The sequence below is a fragment of the Xylaria bambusicola genome (genome assembly GCF_022495145.1).
Source record: "Xylaria bambusicola strain CBS 139988 unplaced genomic scaffold F5B22scaffold_1, whole genome shotgun sequence".
Lineage (NCBI taxonomy): Eukaryota > Fungi > Ascomycota > Sordariomycetes > Xylariales > Xylariaceae > Xylaria > Xylaria bambusicola.
In genome coordinates this window covers 1,950,027-1,973,604 of record NW_025953554.1, presented here as the reverse complement: position 1 = coordinate 1,973,604, position 23,578 = coordinate 1,950,027, and the positions used below count along the sequence as shown (strand labels likewise).

General features: G+C 49.5%; 11 protein-coding genes and 1 non-coding gene across 12 annotated transcripts; 3 read left to right on the top strand and 9 right to left on the bottom strand.

Annotated features, from left to right (window-relative positions):
• Positions 1 to 82: 82 nt before the first annotated feature.
• On the top strand, positions 83 to 1,613 carry F5B22DRAFT_584265 (GPI biosynthesis protein family Pig-F-domain-containing protein). Its single transcript, XM_047973418.1, has 2 exons — positions 83 to 647; positions 727 to 1,613. Exons 1-2 carry the CDS (start codon positions 297 to 299, stop codon positions 1,135 to 1,137), a joined length of 762 nt encoding a protein of 253 aa, XP_047836626.1. The 5' UTR covers positions 83 to 296; the 3' UTR covers positions 1,138 to 1,613.
• On the bottom strand, positions 1,521 to 1,608 carry F5B22DRAFT_t6. The gene has a single exon. It is a non-coding gene; the product is annotated as a tRNA-Val (tRNA).
• A 525-nt stretch (positions 1,614 to 2,138) lies between the features above and the next one.
• F5B22DRAFT_27535 (uncharacterized protein) lies at positions 2,139 to 3,471 on the top strand. Its single transcript, XM_047970246.1, has 3 exons — positions 2,139 to 2,158; positions 2,218 to 3,156; positions 3,240 to 3,471. The coding sequence occupies exon 2, from the start codon at positions 2,433 to 2,435 to the stop codon at positions 3,138 to 3,140; it is 708 nt and encodes a 235-aa protein (XP_047836625.1). The 5' UTR covers positions 2,139 to 2,158; positions 2,218 to 2,432; the 3' UTR covers positions 3,141 to 3,156; positions 3,240 to 3,471.
• Positions 3,472 to 3,596: 125 nt separating this feature from the next.
• On the bottom strand, positions 3,597 to 5,627 carry F5B22DRAFT_27530 (uncharacterized protein). Its single transcript, XM_047970245.1, has 8 exons — positions 5,264 to 5,627; positions 5,100 to 5,208; positions 4,921 to 5,041; positions 4,810 to 4,858; positions 4,271 to 4,747; positions 4,185 to 4,209; positions 3,945 to 4,079; positions 3,597 to 3,800 (listed from the first exon to the last, which is right to left on the bottom strand). The coding sequence occupies exons 1-8, from the start codon at positions 5,421 to 5,423 to the stop codon at positions 3,719 to 3,721; spliced, it is 1,158 nt and encodes a 385-aa protein (XP_047836624.1). The 5' UTR covers positions 5,424 to 5,627; the 3' UTR covers positions 3,597 to 3,718.
• A 386-nt stretch (positions 5,628 to 6,013) lies between these two features.
• On the bottom strand, positions 6,014 to 8,503 carry F5B22DRAFT_584260 (uncharacterized protein). The gene is made up of 4 exons (XM_047973417.1): positions 8,221 to 8,503; positions 7,313 to 8,106; positions 7,038 to 7,225; positions 6,014 to 6,987 (listed from the first exon to the last, which is right to left on the bottom strand). Exons 1-4 carry the CDS (start codon positions 8,261 to 8,263, stop codon positions 6,702 to 6,704), a joined length of 1,311 nt encoding a protein of 436 aa, XP_047836623.1. The 5' UTR covers positions 8,264 to 8,503; the 3' UTR covers positions 6,014 to 6,701.
• Positions 8,504 to 8,784: 281 nt separating this feature from the next.
• F5B22DRAFT_27477 (PLC-like phosphodiesterase) lies at positions 8,785 to 10,158 on the bottom strand. The gene is made up of 4 exons (XM_047970241.1): positions 9,786 to 10,158; positions 9,369 to 9,627; positions 9,012 to 9,304; positions 8,785 to 8,947 (listed from the first exon to the last, which is right to left on the bottom strand). The coding sequence occupies exons 1-4, from the start codon at positions 10,035 to 10,037 to the stop codon at positions 8,888 to 8,890; spliced, it is 864 nt and encodes a 287-aa protein (XP_047836622.1). The 5' UTR covers positions 10,038 to 10,158; the 3' UTR covers positions 8,785 to 8,887.
• A 1,318-nt stretch (positions 10,159 to 11,476) lies between these two features.
• Positions 11,477 to 12,788, top strand: F5B22DRAFT_584254 (carrier protein YMC2). The gene is made up of 2 exons (XM_047973416.1): positions 11,477 to 11,702; positions 11,785 to 12,788. The coding sequence occupies exons 1-2, from the start codon at positions 11,603 to 11,605 to the stop codon at positions 12,645 to 12,647; spliced, it is 963 nt and encodes a 320-aa protein (XP_047836621.1). The 5' UTR covers positions 11,477 to 11,602; the 3' UTR covers positions 12,648 to 12,788.
• On the bottom strand, positions 12,777 to 13,746 carry F5B22DRAFT_584251 (60S ribosomal protein l22). The gene is made up of 4 exons (XM_047973415.1): positions 13,513 to 13,746; positions 13,371 to 13,406; positions 13,119 to 13,315; positions 12,777 to 13,040 (listed from the first exon to the last, which is right to left on the bottom strand). Exons 1-4 carry the CDS (start codon positions 13,525 to 13,527, stop codon positions 12,914 to 12,916), a joined length of 375 nt encoding a protein of 124 aa, XP_047836620.1. The 5' UTR covers positions 13,528 to 13,746; the 3' UTR covers positions 12,777 to 12,913.
• Positions 13,747 to 13,855: 109 nt separating this feature from the next.
• On the bottom strand, positions 13,856 to 15,995 carry F5B22DRAFT_584250 (carbohydrate esterase family 12 protein). Its single transcript, XM_047973414.1, has 3 exons — positions 14,709 to 15,995; positions 14,382 to 14,595; positions 13,856 to 14,220 (listed from the first exon to the last, which is right to left on the bottom strand). Exons 1-2 carry the CDS (start codon positions 15,334 to 15,336, stop codon positions 14,420 to 14,422), a joined length of 804 nt encoding a protein of 267 aa, XP_047836619.1. The 5' UTR covers positions 15,337 to 15,995; the 3' UTR covers positions 13,856 to 14,220; positions 14,382 to 14,419.
• A 529-nt stretch (positions 15,996 to 16,524) lies between these two features.
• On the bottom strand, positions 16,525 to 18,582 carry F5B22DRAFT_27234 (pyridine nucleotide-disulfide oxidoreductase-like protein). Its single transcript, XM_047970217.1, has 5 exons — positions 18,078 to 18,582; positions 17,913 to 18,014; positions 17,546 to 17,823; positions 16,934 to 17,486; positions 16,525 to 16,834 (listed from the first exon to the last, which is right to left on the bottom strand). The coding sequence occupies exons 1-5, from the start codon at positions 18,235 to 18,237 to the stop codon at positions 16,674 to 16,676; spliced, it is 1,254 nt and encodes a 417-aa protein (XP_047836618.1). The 5' UTR covers positions 18,238 to 18,582; the 3' UTR covers positions 16,525 to 16,673.
• A 636-nt stretch (positions 18,583 to 19,218) lies between these two features.
• On the bottom strand, positions 19,219 to 20,568 carry F5B22DRAFT_27220 (uncharacterized protein). The gene is made up of 2 exons (XM_047970214.1): positions 19,709 to 20,568; positions 19,219 to 19,654 (listed from the first exon to the last, which is right to left on the bottom strand). Exons 1-2 carry the CDS (start codon positions 20,253 to 20,255, stop codon positions 19,347 to 19,349), a joined length of 855 nt encoding a protein of 284 aa, XP_047836617.1. The 5' UTR covers positions 20,256 to 20,568; the 3' UTR covers positions 19,219 to 19,346.
• F5B22DRAFT_27289 (AMP-binding enzyme) lies at positions 20,569 to 23,040 on the bottom strand. The gene is made up of 3 exons (XM_047970223.1): positions 21,101 to 23,040; positions 20,757 to 21,042; positions 20,569 to 20,683 (listed from the first exon to the last, which is right to left on the bottom strand). Exons 1-2 carry the CDS (start codon positions 22,718 to 22,720, stop codon positions 20,956 to 20,958), a joined length of 1,707 nt encoding a protein of 568 aa, XP_047836616.1. The 5' UTR covers positions 22,721 to 23,040; the 3' UTR covers positions 20,569 to 20,683; positions 20,757 to 20,955.
• Between the last annotated feature and the right edge of the window lie 538 nt (positions 23,041 to 23,578).

Genomic DNA, 23,578 nt, shown 5'->3' with positions numbered 1-23,578 from the left:
CTGCTTATCTGTTATCGATAATGCAACTTACCGAAACCAGTGAGCTTTAGAGCTTCAGGGTCCTGTAACTGCCTCTGAAGTTCTCATGCGCGTCTTTAGAAGCATTCATCACCTTATTTCTCAATGTCGAAACTTTCGAAACAAAACCTTATCCAAACGAAATTCACCAACTCACTGAATAGCTCACACACATATATACATACGTCTGCACTGGCTTGCCTCAACTGTGGCATTCTCACTACACCCTGTCAAACCACTTCGCATAACAGAAAACTGCGCAAAGCGAGCTCCCCACCATGTCGGAAGCCTTAAGAAAGGCCGTAGCCAATGCCCAAGAGCCGGCGAAGACGAGCGAGACCGAATCCCCAACAAGATCACAACCTATCCAAACGCTACCGTCTGATCACACGCTCCCCCCACGTCATGTGCACATGGCGATGCCCATTGCTTCCTTGGTCTATCGCTTCCGCGGGCTCGTAACAGACCCCGTGCGGACCATGTCGACCATGCTGCAAGAGATTATAATGCTACAAATCATCTATACAATCTTTGGCCTGCCCGCCGCTGGCGCAAAGGAGCACAAAAAACCACGGCCTGGCGAGAAGAAGAAGGCCGGCGCGGAGGATGATGGGCCAAATGTCGCTGTGGTATGTCAAGATGTTCTTTGTTCGGATCAATTATCACTTGAATTTGCCCCCGAAGCTAACACATACAAACCAAATATAGACAAGTCTCGTATCCTTCGTATTAACCATCGTTTCCGCCGGCGTCCTGCACGTACTTCTCGTGCTCTTCGGTGCCCCGTTCCTGACGCATTTCCCCCACACGTTCCTCTGCGCCTTCCATATATCGCTGCTGGGACTGTACCCATTGTTCTACACCCGTGGCGTCTCGAGTAAAGACTGGATGGAGATCTTGAGCGCTAGGGCACCCATTGACGAAGTGTATGGCGGATTACTTGGTGCGGGCGTAGGCGCTTGGCTTGGAGCTGTGCCGATTCCGCTGGATTGGGATCGTGAGTGGCAGAAGTGGCCTGTTACTATCATCTGTGGTGTCTATATTGGGTATACGATTGGTGTAGTTGTTGGTGGGACTTGGGCTTTTGGGAAGAGGCTCGGTAATTCTGAGTCTTCTTGACGGGGAATGTGTTGTAGTCTTATTGAACTATTGTTATCAAATCCAGAATATTTGATCTAAGGATTTGGAGATGGGGCCATCCTACCTCGTCTGTAATACGTGATGCCTGCATAAGCACTTGAAAAGTACGCTACACCCACAGCCCCTCGCCCCCGACTAGGCCAAATCATAAACTCATCCCAGTTATCCAGACATTATCATCTCGGTATGCGCGGCTCGCAGTTTCCCAATGACATCATGTTCGCTTGAGCCAACTGCCCTCCTACGATGGGAATTTCCAGTCCGGATGATACTTTAACAATTTGGCTGGACATAGGTACAAGCAAAACCTAAAACTGTCACAGTTCCAAAATGACAAATTATTGCATGAGCAAAAGTAATCGTAGTCGTACCGTGGATCGAACACGGAACCTTCTCGGGACAATGTTCAACCATGTGAACGAGAAATCATAACCATTAGACCATACGACTTTGTGATGAAAGCGTGCGGAGCTAAACTACGTTATCATCTTACATGAATCCATTTTCGGTCTGTAGTCATTGTCATCTTGCCGGGTGCCTTTTCGTTAATATCGCGAAGAGTTTCGCGAAGGAGTAGGTATGAACCCGGCTAACCTGAGATCTGGAAAGTCTAGTGATGGGACTTGCATCTGTTGCTGTGTCTTTAATTAATGCTAGCTTGATTAGTAGAAATGCTATCAGAAATATGGTGCTGTAGCCGGGATATAAACAGGTATGGAAGCTTGTACTGCTGGTCTGAAGCATCCGAACATGCAATCAACCATTAAGACAATGGCCCAATGGTTCAGTTCTTGTCATTTCGAAGTAACGGCACCCGAGACGATTCGTGCGAGAAGTGAAGGCGATCAACAGAACCTAAGGATAAGGAAAGGACCCTAAATGAGACAAGCAGGCACTGGATATTGAAATATTATTCGGTAGGTGCAGCCCTCAACGTATTGATGTTGATGCCTCAAGGTGACAGGTCGCCACTGAGATGGTTGGATACATCTATATGTAGGTAAGTAAGGTTCACCAGACACCTAAGGCAACAAGGAAGGACACTGACGTTGACTCAAGGTTTTGGAGAAAAACAATAACTTCTCCGGGAAAAGTTGAACACAATTATTCAAGTGTCGACAGAATTCATGCACGGGCATATATACGTGCACACATACACTATTATATGAAGAATCCGTACACTCGCCTGTTGCACCATCCCCAACCATCATTTCTAGCAGAGATCATAGCAAGTGCCTTACAGACTTCGGACCATCGCCAACGCCTCAGACAACATGGCTGCAACGGAACGAGAATCGCCTCCCTTCGAGGATCGCACCATGATAACACTAGCAAAGACAACGAAACGGGTGGATGAGATGTTTAAGGCCACGGAAACGAGCAATGCAGAGCCCGAGGATCACGCTGCCATGGCATTTGAATTAACCAAAACCCTTAAGGCGTTCAATTATGATCTCAAGGACTGGCTCAACCTGAAAGGAACAATTGAGGGTGGCGCTACCGTGCTCTGGCAATTATGCAACCTCCTTGAGACGTTCACTAAGTATCTCAAGGCCAAGGAAAAACAGGGAGAAACAATAGATGATCGCGACAAAGCGATAGAGGCATTGATGAGATCAGCAATAGAAAGCCAGGAGGCCTGGATTAAGGAGGAAGAAGAATTCAAACGTCGTTGGGATCTTTACAAAGACATGGTCGATAAGTTGACAGATCCAATGACCGAGGCTGAACCCCCGGAAACGCGTGCGCCCGAGCCGCAGATGATGGAAGTGCCGAGCACGTCGAACGGAACTTCGAGCAAGTCCAAGCCTATCCCCAACGAGCTTAAACGAAAATTCTCTACGATCTTGGGGGATGACGATTACGACAAGCTTGATATGCGTGTCCTACATGAAAATGTCAAGGCATATGTTCGACACTTCGAGCCGGACAACCCATTTCTCAACCGAGACTACGACGACGGCGATGCTGATGACAATTAGGAATTCAAGGTAGCAGGTACGCTAGACTGCCCCCCTTTACCTTGAAATATTACGCTAGGTCAAGACGACTAAATTCTAACAAAACGCCTTTCTCCCTAGATGATGAATCGACACCCAGAAGGAGTCTACGTAAAAGAAGACGAGTCCACTCTTTTGACGAAGACAAAGGGTAAATGGCGATGAATTGGTTAAACATGATGCTGATGATGGCTTTGGGAAGGAGGCAGAGGAAGGTTATTAATAAATGGAAGAAAAAGAAGGAGGAGAGAAAGAAGGACTCTCTCTGTGTCAGATCTTCATGTAGACCTCGTCCACAGCTGGGTAGACGGCGGTAATGGCGTGTGAAGCAGGTTTAAAGTGGCGCAACAATAGTATAACTACGCTGAGAATGAATTTGATCAAGAGACACGCATTTCAAATCATATGTGAGGTGAATGATCGGCCTAGTCAGCGTTCTACACACACATTATCGGAGAAAGGAGCGTAAGACAGTCAGCCAGTAATACTTATAGATCGCGGCAGGAAATAGCAGTCTCCTTATCATTCGTGGACGAGCTTGAAGCATATTCGTCTTCCTCCTAATCAGCCCCCATCCACCCTCCATTCAGCCAGCAACTCGTAGCACTCCTGGCGTTGGTGGTCACTGAAGTCTTGGTCGAACTGTGGCGAAAGGTCAGTGCTGGACTTTTCTTACTTGACGACGCCTCGAGATCTCTTATTTCCCCGAATAGTACCCCCACACCCTTTCTCTCGTAAGAGAGTGGGCGAGAGGATACAAGAAAAAAGGTAGAATAATTGACTTACACAACTGTGACTGTTCCAGTAGCGTGTCTTGTCGAATATGAAAGGCTGGTCTGCGTGACGGTGGCCTGCGGCAGAGTGAGCGATATCGTAACGCCGGGCTTTTGGCCGCCGCAGACAGTGGATGGTTGAGGAGTCCTATGGCTGAAATCAGTATACTAATGACCATTCCCAATGCACGGTATCATGGGGGCAAGAATGCAACATTGTGTTTCGACGAGATCTGAGAGTAAAATAACGTACACTGTAGCCGTGGTAATCTTGATGACTGTTGAAAGAACATTAGCACTTGACATTCAAGGAAAGGGTGAGATAAGTCGGTAACATACCACTCTCGGTCACCGTTGGCGCCGGAAGCTGTGTGATACTCGTTTGCGTTACGGTATAAGTCGTCTCCGTGACAGTGATCGTGGTGGCTAGGATCTTGAGAACCTCCACACTGCTTGTAGTCGGCGTGTCTGGAACAGTGCCGGTTTGCTTGCCACAAGAAAATCCAACGCAGATCGTCGGGGTAGGTAAGTCAGGTGGATAGCCGCAGGCCAAACCGACGCAGATTGTATTGGGCGGAGGTGCTGGCCATCCTCCGTCGTCCGTGTAATGACAGTAAGCGGTCTTCACGACCGTCGTGGTAGACTCTCTGGTGACGATCGCGTCAGTCGTTGTGCGAACTATTGTCGATACTGTCACGGAAGTGGCCTTTGTGGGCGTGACTGTTAGTGTTGTCGTCGAGCCAATGCACGGCGTTGTCACCGTCCCGGGTGCTAGGATTAGGGTTTGTGTCTGCGTCCCTATGGTTGAGAAGATGGCTATGGAATTATACATTAGCGAAAGCGAGATTCACTTCAAGATGCCAGCAGTGGAGGCGTACTTGTTGGATTGGGTGTGCTTGTGATTCCCACAATCACGGTTGGCGTAGCCTATCATTTATCCTGTCAGCTTCCCTAAAAGCAATATTTAGTGCTAGTGGAAGTCAACGTACAGTTACGGTCACGGTAGAGGGCGAGACGAGGGTCAGATTAATCACTCTCTGAACGGCTACGTTGGTTCCTGAAAGAACAATCTTCCACTGCCCTGACGACATGGAAGAGTAGGCGATCCCGCTGTTTTGAAGTTCAGCTTTCATGCACGCTGACATTAGGATACGTGGGGAGCCCTCACCATGTCGATTTCTGCTCTTGGCCATCAGGTGTTGTGTTGATGGCGGAGCAAGTATACTGGTGTCCGGTAGGGTCGACTAGGACAGGCTTGATTGATTCCTGGACACAAGCTGGGAACATCAGTACACCATACTCTAAAATAAGCAAACTGTTGGAACCACTTACTTTGGAATATCGTAGTGAAAGTGAATGATGCATCAGAAGATGGGTCAATGTTGTAGGAGCCGCCGTTAGAATAGTCCACACCATATACAGCACACGCAGCAGAAGCCCGAAGCGCCAAGTATCCCGTCACTAGACAAAACCGTACAATTTTCGAAGCCATCCTGGGTCAATCTTCAGTGTTGGACACCTTCCGTGCGAAATCTCCTTGAGCCACGGCCGTGCGTCGTGATAGGGGCAGGGCTTGCTTTTGTACCACCAACGCGGAGCTTATACCTTGGTATACTCCGGCATATACGAGCTACATGGATTCGTTCGATATTCAATATCGAGAATCATTAAGTACACTATTAATAGTATTCCGATGGCATGGTCGTAATACCAAAGTGACCATTGCATGTCCAAAAACCTGGCAATACTGGTCGTGCCCAGAAGCGAAGTACACCGAGGCTGGTAGCGATGGAGAAGCATGCAATTTTGCCTATGACGAGTTCGTTTACAGACTGAGATATTGATTGAGAGCGGACCTAGACCTCGATCGATAGCCTCGGCGGTCACTAAATGGTCTGGCTACTGAGCTCGATCATTCCATGCTGCAGACGGCCCAGATTAAGCTGCGTGCTCTCTAAGCTCACCTGACTGGGGGTGCAATATCGAAGCTCGAGATGTGAGTGGAAGAGAAGTCCCCTTTACGGAAATCTACCACATCCTGCAGGTAGGTATCGATGTTCGAGCAGGATCATGATAACACTCGTGATATATACTCCGGTTCTGAGCTAATACAGTGATGCGGTTACTACCTGTATGATGTGGCACAGCTGCGCAAGTTTTACCTGGGTTCTCTCTACACCACTGCCATTGCCGTTGGCGACTCGTGAGGTTGCTTCCGGAATTGATACCCTGAGCGCGATTCTGAAAGCCTTACTCGGGAACATATAGCCTAAGTGATACTACGACGATGTATCGGGACATCTGTGACCATAACTCACCCCACTTGAGACATAGAATATACAGAGCTCAGTCTTCATAAAAAGAGATAAGTTCTCTAGTTATAAGGAACTCTTATGATGTGGGAATGGGCAAGTGGAAATCATCTTTGTCCTTGCGCTCACATATACTGTCCGATCGACAGGCACGATAGGGCGAGATCACCATCAGCTACGTGTTACCCCGACCGCCGCTCATTTTGCCTGAATATCGTGCATAGCTGCATCGCGACAAGAAAGATACGGTACTTCAGCTGCCTGCCGCATCATTGTAGAGAGCCGGATCGCGGATGGATGGATGATCCCTCGATTGACAACGTTACTTGAAATATCATTCCCGCATGTTCACCCTCGCCAGTAATGCAACCCACGCTTGAACACCATTCGACACCCTACTCAAATATCCTAACTCCACAAACATAAAAAGCCCAATAAAAACATGTGATATATAATGCTTATACAAATTGTCTAGCTCCTTGCGGGGGAGCACCCATGCGGGTAGGCGTTCGTGGATTCCCTACCATATGGCCAGCCGGGGGCTGGATTCCCGGTTCAGCGCCGCGACCCCAAGGGTCCATTTCATACCCATTGGTAGAGTCGAAGTCGGTCTGTTTTGCCTTCTTCAAGAGCTTCCTGAAGATCTTCCCAGCAACCAGAGTAAGCAGGAAAAACAGCAGCACAAATAAAACAACCCCAAGGAGGGCGAAATTGTAATTCGGTGACAACGCGAGCGGGAAGCCACTACACTAGGTTAGAGATGTGTCGTGATAGAGGAACATGCATGTACTCACGTAAAACCGTTCACGATGCCGAGTAGTATGACGAAGCGCCCGAGCCACACGTGAATTGGTGCCATCTTGGTGGTCTGCTGCGTCTTCTTGTATGCGCGATGGTGTAAGAATCCCAGAACGAGCTGAGAGATACTGAAAATGAAGACCAAGATGCCGATGATCTGGTGCGGGTCGTTGAATTTCTTACTCTGTAATATAAAAGTCAGCAGATATATTCTCATGCTTTAGCCCAACCTCGAAAGGAGTCATCCGAGACGTTGGAAACGGTAGCTAACCCTATTATAAGATACGCTGACGGTGAACCCGAGAATGGCCCCGACAAGGACAAATCCGAATGCCACGACTTGATTGATGGCGTGCCACCGAGGCGAACCACCGACTCGCAGCACCAATATGCCAAATGGCCATATCCCCACGAACGCAAGTATCATGAATACAGCGTGGATGATAGCCTTCTTATCCACCTGCCCTGTCTCCGCCGAGAGCAGAACTGCGCCAACAGACGTGACGTTCTCGTTGGCAGGAATCTCAGGGACACCGGCTTCGCCTGTAGCACGGACCAGATCCATCGTAAACGAACCGTAGCTCGAATGAAACTTGACCGATTTTCTCGGGTCATCGCTCTGCGTGTCGTCGATAGGACCCGTGGCATACATCATCCGCTGCGCGGTGCTCGAGACATCAATACTCCCATCGCGCGACCATGAGCGGCAGTTTCCGCAGACGCCGTTGAAGATAAAGGTCGTGTCATTGAATAACCCTGTCCCCGGCAGCGCTCTTACGTCGATGCCGGAGTCGTAGACAGGCTCGTTTTGGCCCGAACACCGACGAGGGGATAGTGTTACGTTGGTGCCTGATTTCGACGGATATCCCATCAATACCAGTGGGTTTCCATCCATGGCGTCTGCTCCCAGTCCTACAGCGACCCATGAGGAATGCACTGGGAAGACTAGGGAGAAGAACAAGTCTGAGGATGATGCATCGTCGGGCACATTAATGGCGAAAGCTAGGTCCTTTTGGGGCGAGACGAAGATAGAAGATGATGCCGCTATTGTTGTTAGGGGCAATGCTGATATCGTGTCAGTAAAGAGTTTCGTTTTAGAAAAGGTAGTTATTCATTTGATGGAGATAAAACAACATCAACTTTCTTATTCGAGGAGTTATCCAAAACAAAACCACCTACCCGTCAATGAAGCCAAAACCAGCTGGCGCATAGAAGCCCACATCTTGAAGATGAGAAAAGAGGGAGGATCACGAGCAGATCAATCGCTGTTGAGAGCGCTGCCAGCAATACACCCGGTATGATTAAAAGTATAAGCGAAGAATGAAGATAGAGAATGTATTAGGCAACGCTGAATATTCCATTTTGAAGATATAGGAAGTTGTCAACCTCCCGTCCGCAGCGATGAAATACCAATCAATAGCTTGTCATTCCAGGGTCGTGGGAAACTCCAAAATGTTACCTGCTTAACTGTCAAAGCAAGCTATGATTGGTGGGCAGCGGAACAGATGGTGGGCGGCAAAGACTCTTGGCTGGCGCATATTTCGACGAACCATGCCCCCCTGCTCGTGGCGCTGAAAGTGTCCAGGGGTAGGTAACAAATAGTCATGAACCTATTCCTACACGCTTACAATTCGCGCAGCTTTGATTGGATAATGTTGCTGAAGACATGTGTGATGGTACGAGATATCAGTCGGTCGGTGTACGTGGTAAGACGCCTCGAAAGAATTACGCAGAAGTGAGGCTGTACGCCATGAATCAATCATACTCATGTCATCATTTGTGTCATATATACAAGCGTTTCTTTCATATATATATAGAATCAAATATCATACAAGATATGTAGACCCTAGACATCATTTAACTGGTTTTGGGCATCGATAACTTGACCAATAGAAACATAATCGAGCTATACAATCAGAGTTAGCATGAAGCTTGAGCTTTTGAGGCATTGGATCGAAAGGTGAACTTACAAGTACTACATTGGGGATACGCCCATGCATTGAATTGCAAGTATTCGTTTGTGCCGTGATAGAATCGACTGAGTTGGTGTCGCCTGCGTGGGCGAGGTCGGGAAGGTTGATCCCGAGGACTTCGTAATTCCTGTTGTGGTTTGCGAGGATCATTCGACCGTCAGCAGAGGCACCGGCAGGCCGGTCAACGTTACACCCGCTCAACTGGTCCTCAAGAGGGTCAAATGGCGTCTCAAAGTAGTACGCGAATTCATCGAGGATGTATGGGACTTTCCCAGTATCGGAATTGTAGTCTATTGTCTCGTTAGCCGGTTGTGAAAAGGGTATGATGACGCATGCTGCAGTCATGAGACTCACCCATAAACACGATAACTCGGTTGTTGCTAGATATCAGGTCTCCCAGCGTCGGCCAATCATCTAATCCGAGCGTACCTGGAGGCGTAAAGGTATACGCGTCCAAGCCTACAGCCTTAAAGGCGTCGTCGAATTTGACGATATCAATGGCGTCTCCGTTCGTAATGAGGAGTGTTACCACGTCATCCGGATGACCATCAACCCACGTCTTCACGGTGCCAAGGTAATCTTGAAGAGGACCAGCATCCAATAGAGCGCATGACTACGGGGGCTATTAGTGACATTCGTGAACGCGATAGGACCATTCCGTTTGTTCTTGAAGATATCTAACTGCCTTTCACATAACCCCTGACACCACAACTCCCCGGACCACCCCTTAGAATTTCCCTATGAATAAGAAACTAAGCTCGTGTTACTAACCGTGTGGCACATCTGAATGACACCGTCTTTATCGTGTGTCTGGGTTGTTAGAAATCGAATGCCTTGGTCAAGCTGTGCTGTAACCGATGTGAGCTGATTATCCGATGGTCCAATACCGACGAAGCCCGAGTTATGCGACCCAGCAAAGGTGATCTCGCTGTACCGTCTATCGCAATATGCATCATTTCCATTACAAGCGGCAGCGGCGCTCGCGGCGAGGCCAAGGACGGGTAAGTAAGTCGTTGTCCGCATTTTGCCTAGTTGGAGTACAATCCAGGGACGATATCAGTGAGCTCCTTGTCGTAGCTAGCCTGGGTGATACCGGTGTTGTACTCGCACGTACACCTGGCTTGGGAAAGCTGGAAATCTTCACAGCATCCAAGAGCGTTCAAGAGATGGAGCCTTTCACCTTTTGTATCCCTTTGGTGACGGTGTTTACACCAACGCCGGCAAGACCGCTTGGCAGGCCCATGACTACCCTGCTAACATAGCGACATGTATTTGAAGCAAAGATCTGCACTGCGTTGCAGTAGCAGGGCGTTACGAGATGTAGCTACTGTTATTGCAGTGACCTTTAGGACCCAGCAAGAACTGGTGAAGTTGGAAGTATCAAGGGTTACCATGTCTAGTATCATGCATTTGATGCCACCAAAGGGATGGGCGATGGATGGCCACGGACCCCTGAATAGCTTCGCATTGACAAGGCCGGGAATCCTTCTCGGGGGAGCAATGATCGCCGGCACGAGATGCTAGTAGCCAACCGGCTGCGAAAGACAAAGCACGCTGCCACCACGAGCCAGTAGCTTTGCTAGCCGTCATCTGGAATAGGAAAACCAGCTTGAATATAACCTTCCATAAATGAATCTCTGATCTTCAGCGATGGTCATAGGTTGGCCAGTCAAGCCAATCGGACCGTTGTCACCGTTGGCTTGTCAAGAGCTTGTCTTGTTACACTAGCTCGCATCCTCCATCCTCTCAGGTACCTAAACTTGGCGATGGGAGTTGACCAGATGGAGAATCATCTTCTTTTGGTAGGTAGTAGTACCAGCAAGCTACTCCGCATGAGGGAACTCAAGATCTGCTTCAGATCCGCCCACGCTAGGTGAGTTGTACCCCTCATTCCTTTAGAGTGACCATCCTGCTATGGTCTAGATCCTCGAATTATAACTAGACAACAACTCACCTGGTTATAGTAATTGTTACCTGTAGCATACCCTAGGATCAGTTGAGTGTCATTTGCTCTGGGTGTGACGGATAAAGCTGTTGATAGATGTATGGGCCACATAGCACTAGGCTTAGATTTGGACCACCATAGATCGACATATTACAGGTATGAAGTCACGAGTTAACGGGTTTGCGGAGCTAAAATCGTCTCATTGTTGCTGTAATCCAAGCTGCGAAACCAGGACAAAATAGATTCATATAGCCTGTTCTCAGCACAACGATACCTGACCGAGGTCTGCATTGCCCACAAATGGTGAACTTCGATGCTGAAAATAAAGAATCAGTTCGGCGGTCGGCTGCCGCTACGACGAATCTTGAAAACGATTGGCAGTAGTTGAGATCTGCTCTCGATCGAGCTGAAAGACTACGCTTGAAATCGAAATCGAAATAACCACCGATCTCGGAGGTAAGCTCAAGCCCCGGATTTACCGGGCGGGAGCTCTACCCAACCAACAACAAGACAAAAATATATATAATAAGTCTAAGCTCACAAATGACTTTCTTTGCGACATAGAAGGCGATTGATCCTCGTCGCTAGAGCCCCCCTCATTGGAAGTATCGGCCGCCAGCTTTCCAATGTGGCTCTCGCCAACATGGCGACCGACCAGAAAATGCAGCAGGCCGTCGCACCAGCTAGCAGCAACTACAAAGGCTTCGTAGCGGGTGTATTTTCCGGGATCGCCAAGCTGTCGGGTAAGCTTTGATTTATTTCTTGCGCCGCATTGCTTAACTATTTAAATGGAACCACGATGATCTAACTAATTTTCCTCTACAGTCGGCCACCCCTTCGACACAATCAAAGTCCGCCTCCAGACGACCGACGCAACACGCTTCAGCGGCCCTCTACAATGCGTAGCCCAGACACTCCGCCACGAGGGCGTGCGAGGACTGTATAAAGGCGCGACGCCTCCGTTAGTAGGATGGATATTCATGGATTCTCTCATGCTAGGCTCCCTGACGATCTACCGCCGATTGCTCGCGGAGCACCTCTTCGTGCCGAAGCTGCCTCTCACCACTGTGCCGAACAACTCATCTCCCTACAACCCCGTAGCCCACCTCCCGTCTTTCGGCCACGGCATAGCAGGCGTCATGGCGGGGTCCACAGTCTCTTTCATCGCGGCGCCAGTCGAGCACGTCAAGGCGCGCCTGCAGATCCAGTACGCGGCGCACAAGGCGGAGAGGCTGTACTCGGGCCCCATCGACTGCGTGCGCAAGATCTACGGCGCCCACGGCGTGCGCGGCGTATACAAGGGCTTAGGCGCCACCTTGATCTTCCGGTCGTTCTTCTTCTTTTGGTGGGGTTCGTACGATATCTTATCGCGGTTGCTGCACGAGCGGACGAGCCTGTCAGCACCGGCCGTCAATTTCTGGGCTGGAGGCTTAAGCGCACAGATGTTCTGGCTTACGAGTTATCCTAGTGATGTGGTCAAACAGCGCATAATGACGGACCCAATGGGAGGAAAGCTGAAGGATGGGACGCCGCAGTTTAAGAATTGGTGGGAGGCTGCGCGCGCCGTGTACCGCGAAGGCGGTGCGAAAGGGTATTGGAGGGGTTTCATACCATGCTTTTTGAGAGCATTCCCTGCGAATGCCATGGCCTTGGTAGCATTTGAGGGCGTTATGAGAGCTTTACCATAAGAGAAATATAGATACATAGACTAGACTTGAGATTCCTGCACGGGAAAACAATGTATATCAGTGTCATAGGAGTCCACAGGGGTAAAAACGGTACATAGTCACGTTAGAAATATCAAATATCAGGAAGAATTTTGCTTGGAGTTTGAGTGTATTTTGTGACGTTGGATGTTCGCAGATGTCTTATATGAATCCTATGCGCCTATAGACATGCATCTATCCCCCATTCCACCTTTTTGGTTATTTCATGGTGTACATATTTTACTCGATTACTCGTCGTCATCCTCAGCCTCGTCGTTAACGACGTTGAAGAACTTGAGCTCGTACACTCCCTTGGAGGTAGAGACAACACGCAGCCAGTCACGGAGCTGCATCTTCTTCAAGAACTTCTTGGTGCTGCAGGCGGATATTACGTTAGCTTGATGTCCAGCATGTGACATTGTGATCTGACGAGGGATGGAAGGCGGCACGAACAGGTACTTGAGGTAGCGACCAGAGAGCTCGTTGTGGGCAGTGATCTCGACCTTGCCATCGCCGATCTGCTGGATGGTGATGGTGTCACCGAGGTTGCCGACGCGGCCCTCGACCTTGATCTTGTCCTGAAGGAACTTCTCGAAGGCAGCGGTGTCGAAGATCTTGTCGCTGGCGGGCTGCGAGGCGTTGATGACGAACTGGCAGCAGTGTAAGCATTGATTCAATCACGAAAAGGAAGGGATGACGGCTTACCTTCTTCGTCTGCTTGCCAGCCTTGCCGGACTTCTTCTACATGTTGGAGTTGACTTTAGCCTACTGTTTCACGCCATGATCTCGCTGGGTGGTTTGCCAGAGAGACTGGGCCAACAGCAAAGCGATGTCAAGGTATACGTACTGTCTGAGGAGCCATTGTAGCAGATGGTGTGACGATGAAGGTGATTGAGAACGCAAAGAAGTCGAATCCTGCGCCTGTGTGGTGGATGACGGTTTTGAGGGAGTGTTGGGAGCTCGTGGTGTGTGATGCCGAAAAGTTCGCGAGCGAGGGGGGATTTTAGACTTCAGGTACTTTTTTGGTGTATCGCAGAGAAAGAGTGGGGCATCGCGCTACCAGATCTAGGGCACAGCTTCCAGTCCTAGAGATTTGTTGGTCTTATCGATAACATGGATAAAGGTTCACGTTTTATTGCATAAGCCCCATTCCGCTTCAAAGAGTTGCTTCTCTTTTAGCGCATTGGACAATAGAATCCCAATACTGCACTTCACATGTTTGCTAAGTGTCTAAGGCGTAGTGCCCTAAAGATCAAGGACCTTCATTGCCGCCGTTATTTCAGGAGCAAACGTGATCTGTTGCCGGTTCCTCGACTAGCGGGATGAAAATCAACCCTATGTTGCTGGGCAAAGTTGTCGATGTTTCTGTATTTCTTGAGATTTCTTTCGCTGCTATCTTAGACATCGTGATCCAAATAAATTACTATTTGCCGGTTGCTGTATCTCTTGGTAGCGCCGATAGATGAACTTCGTTACTACGGCATAAAAACCACTGAACGTGATTCCTTATGCGCCCTGGCCGGCCTCATAGCCTACCAAAGTGCATGGAATGTAGCTATTCAGCAAATTTGTTTTAGATTCAACTCCCGCTAGCGATCTTGGTGAAAATAGTCTTCTTAGAAGACTTGAATGTGTGGATAATAATTGTATACACAAGGTGTTTTCCTTGTCACTTCAAGGGTTGTAATCAGTGTAATTCAAAGCTTTCATACTAACGGTTTGACATTGATGAGTGCTATCTACGACTATAGGCTTTAGTACACTGTTGGCGGGTTTTTGATGTAGTTCTTGAGTGATGTAGTGCCATTCATCGATTGGTAAATGGCCTGCGTGAAAGCCTGCGCAACCAAGCTGGCACCTTGGGGGCTAGTATGAGTGTGGTCTCTCGGGTAGAGGGCATTTGTTGCAGAGTTTCCAATCTTTTGGTAGGCTGTAGGACACTGAGAGTTAGTCTATCACCATGTAAAAGCCACGGAGATAACTTTCGATCCGATATAGTAGGGCCACAACATAAACGCAAGCGCATAATCTTGAAAGACTTACTGTTAGCTACAGCCTGGAAGTGGTCAACAAAGGTGACGCTGCTGCTACTCAATGCCTTCTGCGCCGTTAATTGATAGCCCACAAATCGTGGCGCACCGCCGACGAAGGTTCCCGTCTCCCAAAGGTTGTTGGGGGTTTGGGAGCTCAAGATAACAGTCGCCCCCTTAGCCGTCATGAGCTTCGCGGCCTGGATCACGTAGAATACGAATGTATACACGACCTCGCCCGTTTTGTCTGAAGTACATGTCTCCGTACCGGTGCCAGGGCAGGCGGATCGACCGTTGTCGTTCGACCTAGGCGAGCCTCCGTCGTTGTGTCCAAATTCAATGACGACGATATCGCCGGATTTAACGAGGTTAGCGACCTCTTGGAATCGCCCTTCGTTCCAGTAAGAGCGAGCTGAGCGGCCGCCGATGGCCTTGTTGACCACAGTCACTGTGGAATAGGTTCCGAAGTATTGGCCCCAGCCATCCGTAGCCCCATCGTTGGCGCCTCTGTTGGCCATCGTGCTATCACCGCATAGATAGACCGTAGGCGTGGCCCGGGGAGCCAAGTCGGGCTGCGTTGGGGTGGCGACAGCCTGGAGTGCACCAAGTGCCAAGATGGTAGCAAGTGAAGAGAGCCTCATTTTGATCGCGATCGCCGTGACTACCCTAAGAGATATTGGTGTGACTGCCGCGGCCGTGTGGTCGGCGCAAACGCGACTCTATATACAGGCAGTAGCTAGAAGCCATCTTGAATCCATGCCTATATTTCATACGCAAGCGCTTAATATAACACCAGATTTTATCCATCATCCGGGTTACGATACCTAATTCGGAGCCGGAGAAAGCGGAGCAGGCATGAAATTCCACCAGTCAAATTGGAACTTCGGACTATCAAGAGTAGTGAATAAAGCACTGAACGGAAAATCACGCCGTTTCCCAAGCCCCGTGCGTTTCGAGCAGCGTACTCACTTTGAATGCTAGCCGAAGCGAGATTGGCCAAATTTCCATCTCTTACAATATTTCATTTAAGAATCATCAGAATCCTTCAACAGCTACTTTACGCTCAGACATGGAACGAAAACTCATGTATTCGGACCGCGACCGCGACGCCACCGATGACCCAGGACTATTCGCGACTCGAGTTCGCCCAGGCTTGACTTAACTCAATATACAATTGGACTGCAAGTCCTGACCGTCGGGTCTCAATGAGACGGTCTCATTGATCTGTTTCATACAGTGAGGTCTGTATAGTCTCATTTTCAATATTGCCTGCATGTCTCTCGAATATCATGAACAGCCCGCAATATGTCCGTAGCTAAAGGTGAACTACATGTTCAGCTTCTACGCGTGTAACATACATACACGGCATGCTCAATGTCTGTTCTTTCATGTTGAATGTATCTAGTGTCATTGAAATGGCTTCGCGGAGATTGGTATGCACAGATTCTATTATTAATGGGCATCTAGCTCAGGTTCGACTTGAATTGAATAGGGTTTCGATATCGACATTCATCGTAGGCATCATAGCCGTAAGGGCAAAAAAGGGGGGTTGCACACAGTAGCCAAGGAACTCTAGTGTTGCACGTCCTTCCCGCACGTTCGTAGTATTCACGAATGATAGCAAGAATCTACTCACAAGTCTAACCGAGATGCACTCTGTTTTCACATCAGAGATGAGCATCTGCTTTCTACTTGACTTATCATGATCTGTCTCACTAAAGCAGCGCCATCCTAACTCTAGCGCCGCGTAGAGCTGAATCAAACTCTTGCTAGCCGGTGCGCGGGAGTGGAAGCGGAAGCGGGTCGTGCCGTGTCTTAGGATATTAATAAGATACTAGCTAGGTGAATACTAACAGAGAGTATGAGACATTACAATACTTCAACTTTTAGATAACCGTGTGCCACCGCCATACCCACTGAAGCGTGTTCCGCATTAGTTCATTAGGTTGTTGATCATGAAATACCCGTTGATGCTCAATTACTGTTCAAAGTCTCCTGCGTCCAGGATATCTGCCTCTCCGCCGTTCATTACCTCCCAGATAGCGCGGGGGTCAAGTTCATTCTCAAGGCCTCTCTCCTCAACGGATGTTCCGTTGGCCTGGGCAAGCAGTGCAGCTGTCTCTTGGCGAGCGAGCGCGACTGTTCATGATTACATAAATTAGCGTAAATTCATACAAATCACAATCTTACGTAGCTGAAAGGCACGCAGGCCCTGAATTGGAGGCATGAGGAACTCACCATGTAAGAAGACAGCAGCTCGCTTTCCGGAGAACATAGCATGCGGCACGTTCGTGACGTTATCGGCGTTCGCGTCGCCGATGGCGTAGACACCGGGGATGTTGGTCATGAGGCCCCTCGTGCTGTCAGCCGCGAGTCTGCCACCATCGAGCCGCACGCCCATATCGGCGCCCACGCTCGAGTGCTGCTTGTTGGGAAAGCTCGCGAAAAACGCTGCACGCTCCACGCTCGGGCCTTCCGTGAATTCGACACGGAATAGGTCTTTCTCGGGGAACGTAGGCGCCTCAGGGTGCTCATCTTGGCCGCCGTCCGCGAGACGCACGAGGCGGGAAATCGTGCGGTTTTCTACCGTGATGTTGCGCAACTGAAGGTATTCCTCCCAGCCTGGGAACTTCTTGTTGGTTGCCTCGCGCATCTCCGGCGTGTTTGTCCCGTTCACAAACGCAATGATGTTATCATTGACTGTGGAGATCTCCTGGGATAAGCTGGCTGCCTCGTCCAAGTTACTGAGGATACCGAGGGGTTGATCTGCATGTTCGTTTCCGTCGCACCACTTTTGGTAACATCAACATATTAGCGATGATCTCCTTTAGCTATGCTGTTTTCACTTACAGGACACCAGAAAATTCCTTTCCCCCAACTCTCCTTGACGCCGGGTGTATCAGGTATGATGTCCGTTAGACCCGTTGCCAGGATGATGCCACGCGCGCCAGCCGTACTTTCTTCGCCCGAGGGGGAAGTTGTCCGGACGGTGAACGGCCCAGCTTGTGCTGTAGCATTACCACCCGGCGCAGCTTCAATGCTTGTTACCGTTCCGTTGGTCAGTCTAGCCGTCGAGTAGTATGCGAGCTGCCCACGGGCCTTATATCGGAACCAAGCCGGAGACACACCTGTGCGATTCGTCAACACCTCAAAACCTCCTCCAAAGCTAGAACCCAACGGCCGCAAGCTTTCAGGGTGCCGAGTATCTACAACTTACCGTCGCTCCCAATCACATCATGCATGTGCCGGGTGGGATCATTACGATAGACGCCAGAGTCAATCAGCAACACATTCCGACGTACTCTAGCCAGGCCGCTTGCTGGTAACGCATAACCTAGTCAGCGAGATCCCTACCAATTGATGGAAATTAGGGAGTACTTACCGGCACTGAGGCCAGCCGGACCACCTCCAACTACAACCACATCGTAGATAGTTGAATAGTCCTCTGCCCTATTCTCAAGTCCGGCGGCTTCTGTTGGCGCAGCCGTCGCAAACGAAGAGAGCAACAAAGGTAGAAGTGCGGCGACCTTGCTGAAACCCATTGTGAGATATGTCAAGGAGTTCTTGGGGGTAGGAGGCTACGGGTGGCTCATGATTGTGGCCTGGATAGCAGCTGCTACTTCATTTATATATTCAGGGCTAACAGACCAAAGACTTGGATGTCTTGCCGATCATCATGGCTAGAGATGAGAGACAAGCTTCGGTCAGCTATCGGGAAAAGCAACAATATGCCAATATCATGGTGACTTAGTGTGCTGTCAGCTGCGGTATTGATGCAAAATCGCGGCCCGTCAAGTGACTATTGACTTAAACCCTATGCGCGGGGCGACTGCCGGGAACGCCAAGAGGCGCGTGCAGCGTAGATCACAACTACCGAGTGTCTGCGAGCGGAATGGTCTCGAATGGGGTGGGCAGAGATGGGGAACGTTTCCACTGGTGCCTGGACTATTCTGCTGAAGCTGTCGACGCTCGAACTAACTGAGGCATTTGAACTGTGATCTTCAGCTGAATGCACGCAGCTCGCACGCAGCTCAAGAGGGGCCGACGTGCTAGCACCAAACTGTAGGTATCGTGGACGCGCTTACTGCGGCCCCATGACGGCGGCAGCAAGAATCATTAAGAGCTGAGACAATGCATCTAGTGATAGCTATTGATGCGCGTCTGGCGTCATGACCTGCAGTAGCATCCGTTCATACGCAAGCCACAGCGAACCACACCTAACCTGGTGACATCATGAATTTTAGGCGATCCCCGGAAGCTGTGCCAGAGGTCTGCCAGAAGAAATTCTCAATACGAAGTAAGGACGTTGCACAGTCTCTGAGAGTCCTAAGCATGTTCTCCCCTCTCGGTTCTTGGCCAGCAACCTACTTCGTAAGTACCGTAATAGTATTCTAGGCATGCCCAGCTAGAGGAGCAGGGAAGAAACAGGAAATTAATGCTTCCTCCTGTCTATTGGCTTGGCATGCAAAAAACGTGACACCCTCTGTTCGTGAGTACCACATTTACAGTGCTGAGATTATGAATAGGTACATATTCATACTTAGTGCCCACACATGCTCATGAGAGAGAAGGATATCCCACTCTCGGGAGATGGTGCCGTCTACACGATAATCACATAATATTACCTACAAAAGCCTACAGGAGTTTCCCTCTAGTTAGCCAGGCCCGCACCCGCTAGCTGCTGATCACACATATCACGAGCTGCATTGTCTCGGACAGTCCAGAGCCACCATTTGACGCCGACACCCAACTGCCCTAGGTCAAAGAGCAGATTTATGACTTGCGGGTAATTGCAGGTGTGCATAACCGCCGTCCCTCTGACGAAAGTGTACTGCGACTCATTCCCTGGATTAGTACCAAAGCTCAACCATGTCAATTTCTGATTATAAGTTATGAGATTGATGAGGGCCGAGCTCTCAGTTGCTATGATAACACGAAAATCGGGATGCCAATCATTCACTAAACAAACTTAATCAGCATACAATAAGCGCTAGATCGATCAGAAAGTCTTACTGCCCGGATGATTTTTCAGGAAGTTGTCCTGTCTCATCAATTCAACCCGACGGTCTGGGATTATACGGGACAATATTGTCTCCAGGGCGATGCGAGCCGCTTCCAAGTGGCCTCTCAAAGCAGTGACCCCAAACCCCGTATCATACGATTTGATTACGTTATATTGCGAATCCGTTGCGAAGGATACACCAATGACTCCGGGTATATAACGCGGACATCTGCCTTTTGCGCTTGGTGTGGTGTGAATCTTGACTAAGAAAGAACGATACTCGACCGTGCGACCGAGTTGATGGTGATGATGATGATGACGATGGAGGTTTGGGTCCTGAGATGGCGACTGTACGGTTGGCTTTGCCGGATCTAGCCATTCGAGCTGACAAAATTTGCAATCTCGAAATAAAGTAGACAATTGTAAGTCGTTTCCGAGGTACTCTTCAACCTCAGCGGGCGACAAGCCAGGCGTTTCCGATAATGCACTGCGTAATCGTCTGTCTCGGGCGGGAACGAAATAAGTGTTTGTGTCTGCACAGTGGCTCTCCCACGCCATATTCCATTCCACTGCTCAATATTTTTCCTCTTTCTTTTCGTTGGGTAAACAAATCTTAGGAAGAAAGAGACACTTTAAGAGTTCTTTGGCGGGTATATTGGTTTTGGAGGTGTGATGCCCGTGAACTGCGATGGAGCTTAATGGTGTACTGTTCCTAATATGAAGTGCATCGAGTAGTAATTGCGGCGTTGGAAAGATTGTGACAACGGATTGCTGTCTCGTTGCAGGGAACGTTGGGATGATAGCCCTGCCTCGAGCTGCTGCTCTTTCCGTCGGAATAGTCATCACTCCCGTATATTTTATATCTTAATGAGAAGCAGCGAGCTTGACTAGTAACGACCTTCTCATATCCAGTCCGAAGAACTTGGATTTCATTGCATGGTTGTAGTTTCCTGCGGGAGATATTGTCTAAGTGGCAAAGGCACTGTCTGTACACACAGACATCTTGTCAGCATAATAAGCTAGCCATGTATATGACCAGCAACTCAGCCATCTACATACCTCAGCAGTCACTTATCAGGGATCTAGTCAAATTGAAATCCGGTTCAGGGGCTATAAGCCTTGTCAATTAAACAAAGATGTCGAAAGATCATCGTGATGATCTCCATATTCTCGTTTATCACTTGTTATAGACCACATAATAGGGTAGTTCTACAGATGCTTTATTGCGAGAGACAGCAGAAGTTCCTTCAACTAATTCTCAAGCCAGCCTTGATTCTGTGGGCTTCCGGTCTCCAACTTGCTTTGCAGCGAGATCTCTAAGCTGTCTACGCTGAATCTTTCCAGACTAGATTTAAACATTAATTTTGATTCTCAGTCATAAGTATTGATGATTGCAGACTCACCGGATTCCTTGGAATGGCATCGGCGAAGCTTACACCTCCTCTCAAGCGTTTATAGCTGATGACACGCGTCGCTAACCACTCCGCAATATCCTTCTCCGTCACTTTGGCATCAGGTTTAGGAACGATGTAGGCGCGCGGGACTTCTTCCCCGTTGATAGTGACGCCCACGACACCAGCGTCTGCGACGGCTGCATGATCGAGCAAGAGAGCCTCCAGTTCGGCTGGTGCGACCTGATTCCCCTTCACTTTGATGAGTTCCTTTATCCGGTCAACAATAAAGAGCTTTCCTCCTGACTCGTACTTTTCAATATAGGCAACGTCTCCCGTCTTCATCCAACGCGTTCCGTCAGGATCAACATGCATAGTGTCGGCCGTAGCGTCAGGCCTCTTCCAGTACCCCTTCATCAGGGTCGGACTTGCAACCCAGAGCTCACCCCTCTCATTCGGAGCTGTCACTTCACCGGAGCCATCGGTCTTCATGAGGCGTGCTTTGCAGTTTGGCATTAGCTCGCCAATCGCCGCTGTCCGTCTTTTGGGTTCATTGGGATCCCAGTTGGTGACGGTGCAGGTCAACTCAGTCATACCCCAGCCCTGCCGAACTGTGATGGCACCCGTTGGCCATATCTTCGCGGCTTCGTCAGAGACCTCGAGACCGAGAGGAGCAGCGCCGGAACCTACGGCCTGTATGCTACTCAAGTCGTACTTGCGTGACAAGGGGCTCTTTGCTAGCATAACAATGATAGGTGGGACTGCTGTAATATGGGTAATACGAAAACGCTGGATATGCTGCAGCATCTTCTCGAAATTGAATGAAGGCATCATGTATACTGGGGCTCCGACATGGGGGATGTTGGCCAAAAAATATGTCTGTCCGTACGCGTGGTAACATGGCAAGAAGCAGAGATGGCGATAAGACTTCCTCTTGAACAAAGCACGGGGTTCCAAGCGGTCCACGTAGTCCACATGCGCACCATTGGCTACGTACGAATAATGTGAGATTTCCACGCCCTTCGGAACGCCCGTTGTCCCTGAGCTATAATTCAAGCAGCATGTCGTCTCTTTCGGGAGCGGCTCCTCCCAATCCCATTTCGCAGCGTCGGCCTCAGATGCGAGCAGGTTCGTCCAATGTTGAGATCCCAGACGAGCCTCACCCTTCTGCTTATCCATCGCCGTCGCGTCAAAACTATACACACGACTCTTAGGTAAGCCCGCCTGCTCTGCTGCCTCCATAGCAATCTCCATGCTAGCGTCAGCAGCAATGAGAATGTACGCTCCGCTGTCCTGAATTTGGTAAGCAAGCTCGCGAGCGACGAAGCTAGGGTTTGCACCGCTGAATACACCGCCCGCCATTAGTGTACCCATGAAAATCGTGGGTAAGAATATGTTATTTCCCGAGAAAAGCAGTACGCGATCCCCCTTCTTCAAGCCAGCCCGCAGTAGGCCCAATGCTATTCGTTTCGACCATAATCGATAGCCAGATCTTGTGATGATTCGGGTTTCAGGGTGATCCGCGTCAATAAACAGAGGCGTATCCGGAAGGGGACCAAGTGAAGAACAGAAGACCCATTTGTGGAGCGAACAGTTAGGGATCGGAACCTCCCATCTCGAGTGAAGAACCATTTTTATCGAGGATCAAGCGCGACTGGGATCTACCAATGTTAGACGAGGGAAGAACATCAGAAAAGGAATAACGTTTTAGACAGACTATCATAGTGCAGTATCTTGGAGAAAATGAGGAGAAAATTAGTCCAATTGACTACTTGGTAAGAAAGTTGCCGAGGAACCAGGGGTCTCATAGCATACGCAGCGACCTACCAGAACTTACCTAATGGTACCTAATTGAGGGACATGGTGATGCTCGAAAAGGCGAAGATAAGCTAGGAGCGACCCCATTCGGTGGCATATGCAGACCCTCGTATCAGACTCGTATCAAGGTGGAAAAGCACATCCTTACCGCGTCGTCGTGCGTGACTATGGGGAAACGGAGTCAAATGTACATACAACTTCTTCCATAAGAGAAACATCTAATTATCTAGTTGCCCTAGGCCTTGATGTTTGGCGGTCTTGACTTCGGCCTCGTTGCCTATTGTAATCGAGGCACAGCTCCCCTGGTCACGCACCCTCGGTTCACCCCGAAGTTCTCCTCTCAACATGCCAAGACGGGTTTCAGCGGGGATTAGCAGCAAACTGTACAGCCGGGGTGGAAGCGACAAACCGTATCAAGGTCAGCAGTCAAGGGTAGGGGAGGGGTGCAAATGAACTTAATACCTTTGTAGCCATAACAGACGATTGCATTCTAGATAGAGAAATACACAGACTTTGAGTTCAGTCTTCGTTACAGATGCATTGGCAGTGAGCACAATACAGTAAACGTTCTCCGGCGGAATGATACGCTTGGTACCTGCCTACCTACCCGAAACCCGGGGGCGGGGCGGGGGGGGGGGGGGGGGGGGGGGGGGGGGGGGGGGGGGGGGGGGA